The sequence below is a fragment of the Porites lutea genome, chromosome 7 (genome assembly GCF_958299795.1).
Source record: "Porites lutea chromosome 7, jaPorLute2.1, whole genome shotgun sequence".
NCBI lineage: Eukaryota > Metazoa > Cnidaria > Anthozoa > Scleractinia > Poritidae > Porites > Porites lutea.
In genome coordinates this window covers 20,903,996-20,917,678 of record NC_133207.1, presented here as the reverse complement: position 1 = coordinate 20,917,678, position 13,683 = coordinate 20,903,996, and the positions used below count along the sequence as shown (strand labels likewise).

The following is a 13,683-nucleotide window of genomic DNA, read 5'->3' as shown; positions in this document are numbered from 1 at the left end:
GGTACGAGTATGACCACTGAGCATGTTTCGCCGGCCGGTTTTTTTGTCACAAACGTAACGCAATCTGGGGAACAGCCAACCATACCGTAAAATTTCGAAAATAAGCCCCTCCAAATATAAGCCCCTCGAACTCGTAACGCAAAAAACCCTCTGTTAAAAAATCGCCCCTCCGAATATAAGGCCCCCCCCGGGGGGAGCTTGTTGTTGGAAGTTGCCCACAAATACAAAGCAAAACGAAGCAAAAACGGTAAATTTCTTTCCAACTATAAGGCTAGCCCATCGATTTTAAAACGCAAAATTCCCTCCGTAGATAAGCCCCTCCGAATATAAGCCCCTCCAAAAATAAGCCCCTCAAAAAGGGCCTTTTGAAAATTATAAGCCCCGGGGCTTATTTGTCATTATTTTGTCATTTACCGCTTAACAAAGGTGAATGCTAAACACAGGTCAGTTTTACAGTATTTAAGAAATAATAGGGAACTTAAGCACCAGACGTGCATAGCTGGCCGCGCAGAACTGGATCGGGGACGCGGTTTACGCAGCAAATGCAAATCATTAAGGGACGGACCATTAGAAAAGTTATTGGGGGGGGGGGGGGGGGGAGGAGGGTAATTTTCGAGCCGCAGGAGTTTTTTTCGTCATCAAATTCCTTGTATGAATTTTTTTTATGCCATAGCATGATTATTTCTTAGGGTTAATTGGCGTGCATGAATTTTTTTCGTTTAATTTTCCCTTGCGCGAATATTTTTTTTGTACTACGCCCGCCCCCACACCCCATAAGTTTTCTAATGGTCCGTCCCTAAGCAAACCAACGTGAAACCATCACGAACGCGGACAGATAATTCAGTTGAAAATGTCTTTCAAAGATTCTACTACGCTTTTAAAGTTCTAACATAACAAAAGAATATGCAAGGATTGGAAACTGTTATATTGGACATCAAATATTAGCAATTTTAACTGTGTTCATACTCACGTTTCTGAACTTCTGGTTCCAACCTGAGAACTCGCGTTTTGAAGCCCGTGACTGCAGCCCAAGAACGTCTAGACATGCGCAGTGGCTGTCATGCTGCAAAAATACTTCTGGTTGGCGTCCGTAGTACCAAGAACGTCTGGTGCTTAAGTTCCCTAATTTCCGGGACTTAGGAGCAACAGACCCTCTATCAGCCGTTTCCTTCTCCAACAGGGGAACTCATCAAAACTACGAATGCGGGAATCCGGGGGGGGGGGGGGGCTACTTTAGGAATTTTGGGTACGGATGTGAGGCTGGGACCCTGGAATCCTTAGCTTATATCGGAGCTAGCTCAGCAGAATTTTGCTACCCTATACTAGACTAAACTCCCCAAATCCCCTATCCTAGAGTAGCTGTTTTCCAGAAACTACTAAGGTCACTAGCATAGTCTAGCCAAAACAAAACCGATTTGATTTCTTTATATTTTGAGTGGCAATTCCCGCTTTCCCTAGTTTAGACTAAAATGTTCAACCAATTGATCAGTCTCCTGGAAAACGATATCCTGTTCTAGATCCAAACTCTCTGGTTTATATACCCTACCCCAGAGTAATGCACCTATCAATGTAAACCCCGTGGGGGGGGGGGGGGAGTGCGGGCAAGGGGTGGGGATTTGACAAAATAATTTTAAAATTTTTTTGATCAAATTCCCCAGGGTGGGAAACGAAATGTCAATCAAAAGTTTCAAAAGAGACCCCACCCCAGGGGAAAACATCTAAACAAACAATACTATAAAACTATATAAAACGAATAAAAGAACATTTCAAAAGTACATTCTTACTACTTTCATTTAAGGTTAACGTAAGCTCCGTTAAGTTACTCGCTGTAATTAAGTATTTTCTCTCTCCACTAGCATCTCTTATTTTGAACAACAAAATCACTCCAGGAAGACTGACCGTGCTATTGTAATATTAATGAAACGTAAAATGCTTTATAACATCTGGTCAACATGTCGCATCAGTGACTCGTAAAAAATCCTCTGACTTTCATGGTGGAATTCGATTTCAATCGAGTTTTACAATCAGAAGGGAACTTGAAGATAAAAACTTTCTTAAAATAGACATTATAGACAGTTTAAAGTATCGGATTATGGTGATTAAAACAAATGAAAACTTCATACCCTTCGCCAACAGCGTGACTTTCAGAAAGCCTCGAGGAACGGACCTGGTAACCGCTTCTGAATTGATACCAGTAATACCAGGCTTCTGTCGGTCAAAGTCAAATGTCCCGACCCCGGGGTCGCTTCGTACGATCAAAAGCCCGACAGGGGGATAGCCTCAGGCGTCAAATCTCCTCCCCTTGCCCGCACTCCCCCCCCCCCCCCCCACGGGATTTACATTGATAGGTGCATAAAATGCTTGAAAACCATACCCTTCACAGCGGCGCTAGACTGCAAGCAGCCTCTCCTTTTCTTAAGATTTTAAGTGAGGGCAGTGCACGCGCGCGAGCGTCGAGGATCACGTAAAAGAGAGACTATTTGTAGTCTACAGCAGCACATACCATAGATATAGCCCATATATGGCAGTCCTATTATTAATTCTATTATTATGGCAGTCCTAATATTCATCGTCTCATTATACTGTTTTGTTTGTCGGTTACACTTAGGGTTGAAATAAAACCTGGGCCACACCCAGAATGGTCTCATTCTAACTTTCCCACGACCTCCTCGTCTTCTTCATATGGCACTTCCCCTTGTAAAATTAATTCGAATCAAATTAGAAGTTCAAAAGATTTCGCTTGAATGCCAAGAGGATAGAAAGCCCACATCTCCGCGTTTAAAGTTAATGGATTTGTAGCTTAATCTCCCATGGGAAGCAAATGTCGAAAATTCGGGTAATAACTACTTAGGAGTCCATAGCCCGAGTCTTCAATTCGAACTATAAAGAAAGCTTTATTGACAGGTATAGCTGACATCAAATAATCTTCAGCCTGTTTAGTGATAACTAAAACTAAGCTACTAGTTCATCAATGAAAAATACAATAATAATAATAATAATAATAATAATAATAATAATAACAAAATAATAGTAATGGCTTAATTTCACAAACGGCAACTCTAGCCTAGCGCTTCTTTCGGTCTTGGATAGGTGGGTAAATCATGTCTTTGGTCGGTTAACATATTAAAGTCTATGTGTCCTTTTCACAAGCTTGCCTTGGTGTGTTTTTGTTTTTCTTGATTTCTAAGCAACCGTCGTAGTATCTTTCCACTCGCAGATTTTGGTATCTGGTCAACAAACTCCACCCCTCCCCTGAGCTTTTTATGTGGTAAGGCTTTCTTGGCTACAAACTCCGTAATTTCTTCTGAAGTCACGTTTCCACGGCGGACTACGAACGCTTTCGGCAGCTCTCCAGCTTCAAGATCGGGAACTCCGATTACTGCAACATCGTCTATTTTCGGGTGAGAAATCAATAACGCTTCGAGTTCTGCGGGTGGGACCTAGAAGATAGAAGGAAAACAAAAAGACTCAAAACATATTTATTTCGAATATATCTGTTGTGTTTCAATTTTAACCTTGGTTTAAATTTTATTTCTTTTTGTTTTAGGGTATGGTAATGTATGATAATGAGTTTAAAACAAAGAGAAATATAATAAAATAAAATTTAAACCAAGGATAAATTGAACCACAACATATCCTTTGAACGAAGAGCGCTTGTAATTTTCTCAGTTCCTGTACAGAAGCATAAAAAGGCCTTTCGATAATGGGCATGGGGTAGAGGTTCCATAGCAACTGTAAGAATACAATTAAAATGATGATGGCTAGGGGAAGAGGTTTGCATTCCAAAGGGGTTTTAAATTGGGGGCGTTCATTTCAGAAAATGAAGGGTGGCACAAGCCATTCAGGCCACGGGGTAACGGGGTAAACAAGACAATTAATAAGTAATGTAATACCTGGAATCCCTTGTACTTGATGAGTTCTTTGAGTCGATCCACAATAAAGAAATATTCATCTTCATCATAATGTCCGATATCTCCTGTGTGTAACCAGCCGTCGCTATCAATTGTTTGCGCTGTGGCTTCTGGGTTGCCCAAGTATCCTACAGAGCGCAACAAAAGCATTGATCTTAGAGAGTCAACAGAGGAAACCCTCACAAAAACATGTATGGTAAGAATTAAAGGCCTACTCGGAAAATAAATAAAAACAAAGGCACTATTTACGAGTTGCCTAAGACAATGGGAATAATATTAGCAGGACTTCATTGGAATCAGCGAGAAAACTTGGGGATAACCAAGGCCCTTTTCAAAGGAACTAACGTATGAGGGCCGTGTAGCTCGGGCATTTTGTGATGACGATGAAGATGATGATGAGTAGGTATATCGTGCTTAACTTACCTTTCATAACAGTTGGTCCTTTTATGCAGATTTCCCCGTCCCGGTTTGGACCAAGTATTTCACCAGTGTCGGGGTTAATAACCTATTTAACATTAATAACAAACTTTTATCATTAAATAACACTATAGGTCCAAACAAATAGTGCCAAAGCGATTTAGTACTATCGATACTTAAAATCGCTTAACGGCTGTCTTCCTTTAAAAAACGGTTTTCAAACCTTTTTCAATACACATTTATTATAACGATAACGATTACAATTACTCATCTTCCAAGGACGCTTGACAGATAAATAGAGGAGTTGCCTGCACACTCTGCTATATTGCTGCTGCATTTACCGGGGGGGGGGGGGGGGGGGGGGCACGCAACGACCGTTTTCGATAAAATATCTGTTCGGGGAAGCAAATATTGCCCAGAATTTTCTATAACTTGAGGACATCTAAACAGTTTCTAGATGACTACTCCATTCATATACAATTTTCGAAGCTTAATAAATTCCCTACGATTTTCTGAAGTTTAATTTTTTTACACTTCACCGCCCAGGTTAAGCTATTTTACAAAAAAGGATACCTAAAACTTTCGGATTCAAAAATGTTGTTGAGACGAGAATAAGAAAAATTCTCACTTTGATAATACGTTGAATTGCATCTAAAAATCTCGGTAAAATAATACTGAAGCCCTTGTAATTTCGAAAAGACTCAAGTTGTCCTAGGATGACCGAACAAGTGCAAATTTTATAGCGCCGCTTCGAATGCATTTCTAGAGATCTAAAAGTACTCTGGATAGCCTAAAAAGTGTTTTCAATACCTTTAGGAGGAAACCGTCGTTGGATGCCCCTAATTTACGAAAATGAGTAACAAGATAAACTTACTACGCAGTAAACAGATCGCATGAATTTGAAAATTTGTTTCAGCAATGCCATGGGTGATCATGTGTACAACTGGAGACGAAAACAAAAAAATAATAATAATAAAACCGAACAAGACTTACCTTGCATCTCATGTTTGGCAAAAGCAGACCAACGGATCCGAATTTAGTTTTTCCCTTACTGGGGGAAGGCGTGACATGAGACGCGCCTGCAATCTCTGTCATGCCATAACCTGAATAAATGAAGTCAAAACCGGAGGATGTAAGTGGAACGATAGACATGCTAAGCACCAGAAATCGCCTTTGAAACACTGCCACTCGCTGGCCAAAGTTAACTTTTCAATAAAAGGTAAATTTTACTTTCCTCATCCTAAAATATAAATATTACTACGCAAAATGTCTGCCAAAGAAGTTTCAATTGAATGGCAACACCATACGATTTCATCCACTTACGCAGAAGTTAAAAGGAAAAATATGAGAAAATCATGCATCTCACAATTACTCAATCTAGGATCGGTGAGAAACAGTTAATCGCGGGGCGGCTATAGGTTTCGGGCTTAGGAAAGTGTATATTGATCAACGTTGCAAACTAATAGAAACCCTAGAAATCGCTCAAAACTGCAATAAAGAGATGGGGTCACCCTGTGTGCCCCTAATTCTGAGTGTTTTTTCCTAGTTGCGCGCCAAATGCTAGAAACTTGAACAACCGACAAAAATTCTTATCATATTGAAAATTATAGAATTTTGCTAAAACCTAGGGCCCGTTTGTTTCTCTGGGCTATATTTTTCAGTTAAGTGACTTCAAATTACCCGATCTTGAAAAAAATGTAGAGAAATGGACAGTTTTAACATTACCTCACAATTCGCTGTGGCTCTAAATGCGAAATTTCACGTTATTCATATTTTAAAAAAGTACAACTTGTACCATCCAGATTTTTTCTGCTTAATATATATTTTTTGTGAAGCTATGACGAGTAAAAAGCACAAATAAAACTGATGGGGGGTCACCGTTCTCGTTTCATCGCAAAACGATAACAAAGGGACAATTTTGGCTTCAAATGATAGATTTGCACGAGGGGACAGGGGCGAGTTTCGAGACAAACACCCTTTTAGCCGGTTAGTCATCAAAATCGCTATTAAAAGGGTTGGGACTACAATAGGGGCCTTAGTTACCCCTTTAATTTTTTTGGCGACAATTGAAAATGGCAGTCACCGTACGTTGAAGTCACAATGTTAGTGATGCGCAATACGAAACAAGGGAATTACCTTAAATCAATGTTTCACTCATGATTTCATGATTGACCGTATGATTGTCAGGTTTAGTCACACTATTTTCTTTGTTTTGTGACTTACGTTTTACTCCTACCGCTGAAAAGCATAAAAGGATAGAGGACTTGTTTGCCAGACTTAAAATGGAGAAGACCGTTTTGGTGTGAATGGAAAAAGAAAAGTGATTTTAACCAGTTCTTTTCATGTTCATACAAACATAACCGAGTTAGGGCGTGCAAAACCTCATTCCAACTGCTGTAGCAGACCGGTTCGACTATTTTCTTGAATCACAAGGAGCCCTAACACGGTTTTTAAGCATGACGCGTACTCCCAATAGCATGTCACCCGTACTCACTGAAACATGTGGGTGAAGAGAGATAACAGGGACCATTAACAGCGTAATGCAGGGAGTAGCGTTGTGTTGGATTAGAGTACCGTGATAATGGTTAAATGGCAAAGCAACCACAATTTAAATCGATAACTGTGACAGTAAATCAACTGATAAACTTTCTAGGTCGAAAGTGCGATAATTTCAACCCCCCCCCCCCACCCTTCTTCCCAAACCCCCTATCTCCATCAATACTCCGTTTTAATGGTAGTTTAAGCAAGTTAAAGCAACACAGAAAGGAGATGAATTGAAACAAGGATGTTATGTGACGTTACCGTGATGTGATGTGATGTGACGTCACCGGGGATCGAACCCGGAATCTCGCCCATCGCATCAGCCGCGCATTACCCAACTGAGCCATCCTTTTTTATTGTTGATACAATAATCGATTATCGCAAATACAATAAGATTATTGTTGATGCAATAATCGTTATTACATCACCACAACTTTTTTGAGGACCAAGTACCTTGCTGTAATCTCTGCACTTTTGGAAGGCGTTTTAACATTGCAATTTCCAGCTCCTTTCCAAGTGGAGCAGCCCCCGAGCTTACCCGTCCCATGCTCGACAAATCGAACTTGTCCACAAGGGGATGCTTGGCCAGGAATAATACCAGAGGTGGTACAATAGGAACATCAGTGATCTGTAACAGAAGCAGGCTGAGAGGAAAGAGCTGGAGAAGTACTTTCGCCTTATTCCCACCCTCCTGAACGCACTTTTCACCCTCCACAACTCCTCCTTTTCGTTTTCAAACACAAAGATCGCGATCGCGCGCAAAATTGCTCGCAGACTGGATCGTAGACAAAACCGCAAAAATTACAATTCGCGCAAGTTATTAAAGAGCTTCAAGGTTATCGTACCTTGGTAATTGATTAACTAAAAGTATTTTCGACAAAGAAAATTCAAAGCGATTGCAGACACAATAACGATAATCAAACCTTGTAATCCTGTATAGCTTTTAGGAACGAGTTCGGTTCGAAACGAGAGAGAAGTACTTGTTTGCTTCCAATTCTCAGAGCCGCGCCCAACATGACCATCAGCGCGTAGATGTGGTAGAAGGGCAGGAGGGTTAAAAGGATCGTTTTTTCTCGATCGGGAAAGACGTCAGCGTTCAAAATCACAGTCATTGCGGATATGAGGTTGTAGTGTGTAAGCATGACTCCTTTGGACACACCGGTAGTTCCACCTGAGAAAGGCAACGCAACCTTGAAAAGAATTAACACGATTGTTTACTGCATGAAAGAATGGTGTGAGAATAAGACTTCAACAGAAAAAAGCCGGATCCTTACAGATTCATAGACGACTGAATTAAGCAGTTGTGAGATAGTTACTTAAGTTAGAGTATTGAACTGGTATAGTAGCGAAATGGCTTCGAAACCCTTGCAAGCCTGACTTTTTTTTTCGTTCATTTTCTACACTACTAATTAATTAAGGTAACTTTACCACATCTTCCTTGGGATTAATGTCCACGTGTTCAGGAAAGGCGGTTCCGTCGTCTGAGAAAAGAGCTGACAGAGACTCGCAGCCTGGCGGCGCCTCTCCTAATACAAACACTGAGCGAATTCCTTCGGTTGCTGCTGCATTTTTTGCGTTTTCCACGAGCGGGGGAATGGTAACGAGGTATTTTGCCGCCGACTTGCGCAGCTGGTGTGCGAGTTCCTCAAACGTGTACAATGGGTTGATCGTGGTGGCAATGCCGCCAATGAAGGCAACACCGTAGAATATTATAGGGTATTCTAAAACGTTTGGAAGGTACATGGCCAAGACATCGCCTTTCTTGAAGCCTCGTCTGACCAGGGCGGAGCTAAACCTCTGCGTTAGAATTTTAAGATGGTGGTAACTATAGGAGCGACCAGAAATAGCCTCTACCTGGATATTGAAAAAAAAAAAAGTTTTTTCTATGGACTTTGTAGGTGTTACACAGTTATGGGTAATCAGGGAAAAAAAGAAACAATTCTTATAAATTAAAGATAACAAGTAACACTAAAACTGGCGGGCGGTAAACGACTTGGCTACTTAGAAGTGTAGACTTTGGTTTAACAATGTGCTAGCGTTTTTGCTGAAAAAAAGGTTAAGGAATGCCTCTTACAAATGAGAAGGGGGGCAGGGGTAAGTCATGGGCACCCCAACCCCACCCCCCGGTTACTAGCTTTGTCCCTGGATTGAGGCCACTAACAACAATCTGAATAATTCAGCCAGCAGAGAGGGCTGAAAGTAACTTATGGCCACAGGGTTGCAAAAGCTCTGCTACACTGCTTGCTGATAAAAGTCATATCAACATGACTGTATAAGTTAGATAGCTTACAACTAAAGGACTACAGAATAAGGAACATTGTTGACAAAGTTTAGTCAAATTCAGCCACATAGAACTAGAATATTAAATTAAGTGAAACATACACAATTACAGAGCATAGACAATAATAGAGTAAATGCCAATGAAGTTTAAAGGGCCAAATTTAAATAGATTCCAACTCTTGGTGGCCAGGGAGGTCCTCAACACATTTTTATGCCACAAGCCTCCTTCCCATTACCCTTCTATATACCTTTAATTATATTTTTTAAATAAGGGATCACTTTCATAAAGCTTCTATTTTCCAATAAAAGATGTTATCCAGGTTTCACATATGAAGCAGCTACACCCAGTGGTGACTGTGATAGATGTAGGTAATGAGAAGGATCCCAGTTTCAGTCCCACTCCTACAGCTGGTTGGATTTGTTCTTGGTAGCTAAATATGCATGTTCAGGTTTAACTCCTTGGTCATGTTTATAAGTGCCAGCCAGTTGACTTGAGATTTCTACCTAAGTCTCTAAACATGAACTTTGAAAATCGAGTAAATGTAGCCACCAGGTTTTGAGGGTGCATTGTTTTTAAATTTGTTGAAAATTAATTAGGATCCCTGGGGGAGGAAAAGGGTTAATGGGAGAGAACAATTATATTATAATTTGTTTGTATCCCCTCACTAACCCTCAGAATACAGTAAATGAATGACTCAGCCAAACAGTTTTTTAAAGACTACTTCTCCTTTGGTAACTTAAATACTACACATGTAGGAGAAATTAAGCTTTGTTTTACTCATTTACAAGTAATATATTGTTGTTAACTGCACACATAGTGTAAAATTCAATAAGGAGTTATAAAGGGTGAGTAACTGGAAGATCCACCATGATATTATTGTACTCATCTATCTCTAGCCTGCGAACCGCAGACGTATTTTCAGTCATTGCTTCTCTCCCTCAGAGAAGGGGTGACTGGAAATACATCTGCGGTTCTCAGGCTAATCTATCTCCTGCTGGCCAAAAAAGCTTAAATGTTTGATTGATATTTCTTTTCTTGAAAAAAAGGATGTATTTGCACTCAAGTCTTATCACAACAGCAGTGCTGTCAACTCTCCCGGATAATCAGGGAGACTCCAGATTTTGGACTGTATCTCCTGGTCTCCAGATTAGAGTCTGATATCTCCTGGATAATTGCCAAAGTTGCTATTTCTTGTAGACTCGACTTTCCGACCATAAATTTTCAAATATTTTGCGTTGTTTGAGCTACTGTAACATGGAATGTTTCCCCATAAATTCTGGTATGCCACTGTAATTTAAGCGATCATATGCTAAATATGAACTGTTTATGTGCTATTTTCGTCAATCGGAATCAGCGAGCATTTTTGGCAGAAATGACGTCATTTGTCATGCGATATGATCTTGCAAATGTTTTATTAAGTTGATATATTATATTATTGATATATATTTTGTAATTATAATGTTATTGTATTTACATTCTCAATTAATTTATATATTTGTATTTTTTTATTCTATTGAGCTGAAAAGCCCACTTAGGGAGCATCAATAAAGTGTATGTATGTATGTATGTATATGATGTCATCTATCATCTCTCCCCTATCAATTCTCAATATTTGATGGCATGGGGGGTTAAATAACAGCCCACATTTGATATATTGAAATTCTAACATGACTGCTAGGATTTAGGGACAAAATTACACATTTTTCACTGTTCTTTTGTCTCACGATTCCTAGAAAGAAAACCAAACCATTTTAAATATAGGAAAATGACCAGAAAGCAACGCTCGGAGTCATGTTAGAATTTTAATACAGTTGATCCTCCATTAAGCGGCCTCTCTCGGGGTACCCGTTAGTGGCCATTTAATGGAGGTTGGCTGCTCAATAGAGGTTCATCATAAATTTGCATTCTCTTTAGCAGAAAAATCACTATATTTTGAAACAAAAGCACAACGGGAGAAGTGTTACTGATCATTACTGGTTCACCATCAGTCGTTACCTTGCATCTTGAACTGTATTTTCCTTCATCATATTCTTAAAATGAAGCTTAACTAAGAAAGTGTACCAAGAGCTTGATGGCCGCTTAATAGAGGTGGTATGACAACAACGGTAGAACTGCTTTGGGACGGCCAAAAGGTAGCCATGGCCCCTTAATAAAGGTTTAATTTCCCATTCTTTCCTACAATTATTTCGAGACTTCGATTTGTTCTTTAATAGAGGGTGGCCACATAATAGGTGGTTCATGGCCGGTCGCTTTTAAAATGAAGGTTTATATTGAATGAGGGCTAGCTATTGCGAGACACATCTGCATTGACTCTGCATAACTATATGACTAAGCAGCAAGTGCTAAAACTTGCCGTTTTGAAATTTCGACTGAAATGTACCTTTTAATAGACCTTGTCACAGTTTTCAACGCCATCTTGACGAGTAGGCAAACACGTGAGAAATTACAATGATTGTATGAGAATCTAATGTCAAATAATTTCCGTAGAACAGCTGTTCTGAAAAAAATATGATTGGTAAACTAAAGCTTCACTCCTAAGGATTCTCCTGAAAACATTTGAGGGCATTACATGCACTAGAAGACCTAGAACCACTTTTTAAAATTTTCTATACATTTGTCTGTAAGAAAGTCCCGGGAAAATTACAGACAAATATATGGAAAATCTAAAGCAAGCCCCCCAAATTTTTTAGGACAATCCCTTGCTTTGTAGCTTTATAATTGATATTTTTTTCAGAATAGCCGTTTTGAAAACCGTGACAAGGTCTATATTGATATTAAAGGCCGATACACACGAGGGGTTTTGCTCCCGGAGCATGCTCCAGGATCATTTTGCACGTATCAGTACACACGAGGGGGCGTTTTCAATTTCGCTCAATTTGCCCCCGGAGCTTGCTCCCAAATATATCGTGGAGCATTTTGCGGGGTGGAAATTCTGCTCCCGAGGATGAAGTATACCCATGAAATCGTTGGTACACACGGAGGAGCTTTGCTCCCGGAGCGTGCCCCCGGAGCATGCTCCGGGAGCAAAATCCCTCGTGTGTATCAGCCTTAAAAGAAAAAACATTATTAGGTTTCACAATGAAGCTTGGAGAGAGTTGGTGTCATTACTAAGTGTCATAATATTACGGCTATTTTAGTATCCTCAAAGGGATACTCAAACTCTTATTTCAAAAGCAAGTATACGTTGCAGACATTCGTTGAAACGCTTGTCTGGACATATATCAGATATATTTTATATTGCTGAGTTCAACTTCTCCAAAGGTCTGGGGAGTAATACTCTTTTTGGAGCACTAAAAAGACACAAGTTTCAAAGGACGGTTGAGAACAAACTCGTCTAGTTCGTCGTTATAAAACTTGTTTTTGTTTTCTCGAGTAGAACTTACCATCGAGTCTGATCAATATACTTTAAATCAAATATAAGAGCTAAATGTACTGTACTCACAATTGCGGTCTTCTCGCCATATTTATCAAAATCCTGATAGACAATTTGAGCCGAGGATACATTATCAGGAATATGGAAGTCTGGGTACTTGCTTCTGAGCTCCATCTCCCAGCCACATACAAGAAACTATACGTTTTCCTATAATACGTACGGTAATACTGTTCACTTGCGAAATATCGACTAGAAAATCATGGTAATCACGAGTCAGAGAAGTTTAAAGGTCACGCAACTATGTGTCACGGAATGGAAAGTCCGGGATACTAAAGTCCTATTGTAAAGTCATAAAATAAAGAAGGAAAAGAATGAAACATTAAAAAACAAGAGGAAAAAAGGAACGGAAAAACAAACAAAATAACGTTTCATAAAGGTCTGAGAACGAACTATTTTTATGGCGCCGGCAACTACGTCTCTAACTCCCTAACACGTGTGATATTTCAAACTTCGGCAATTCTCGTCACCAGAGCCTGTCGTTTTCATTTTAGGTCACGTGGTCGAGTGGCTCTGGGGACGAGCATGCACGGGGAACTTTTCGAGACTCCGATTGAATTTTTCCCATTCATGGAGAAAATTTGGGACAAGATATTCCTTTTTTGGGGAGATTTTGGGTTTTTACTAGGGAAACATGTCTACTTTTCTTTTACATCCCAATATTGGGAATACGCTGTGAATTTTTTCCCCAAGTTATTCAAAGTTGGGAACAATATGGGAGCATTTCCCCAGTTATTCCCTATATAAGGGGATTATTGGGACATGTAAATCCCAATATAGAAGAATTATTGGGAAGTGTAAATCCCAAGATAGGGGAGTTATTGAGACAAGAAAAATCCATCAATTAGGGTTATTATTGGGACATACAAATCCCACCGAAGGGAAATTTTTGAGACATGGAAAACCCTTTATAGACTTTATAGGGGAAATTATATGAAATTCTTGTCCTAAGATTGGTTTTGGTCACCTGTTTTGATATTATTTTCCCAAATGAGAAATTCCCAAGGGAAACCCACCTAGAACCCATAAATAACCCACTTTATTCACAGTTTGTGAATTGCAAAAAGTTTTCTGTGATGGGCGAGTCCCCTGCCTTTTTTTTT

At 39.8% G+C, this 13,683-nt stretch overlaps 1 protein-coding gene across 1 annotated transcript; it reads right to left on the bottom strand.

Moving 5' to 3' along the window:
* Positions 1-2,874: 2,874 nt before the first annotated feature.
* LOC140943854 (uncharacterized) lies at positions 2,875-12,767 on the bottom strand. Its single transcript, XM_073392973.1, has 8 exons — positions 12,593-12,767; positions 8,298-8,723; positions 7,793-8,059; positions 7,323-7,497; positions 5,322-5,431; positions 4,335-4,416; positions 3,894-4,039; positions 2,875-3,440 (listed from the first exon to the last, which is right to left on the bottom strand). Exons 1-8 carry the CDS (start codon positions 12,695-12,697, stop codon positions 3,144-3,146), a joined length of 1,608 nt encoding a protein of 535 aa, XP_073249074.1. The 5' UTR covers positions 12,698-12,767; the 3' UTR covers positions 2,875-3,143.
* Positions 12,768-13,683: the final 916 nt, after the last annotated feature.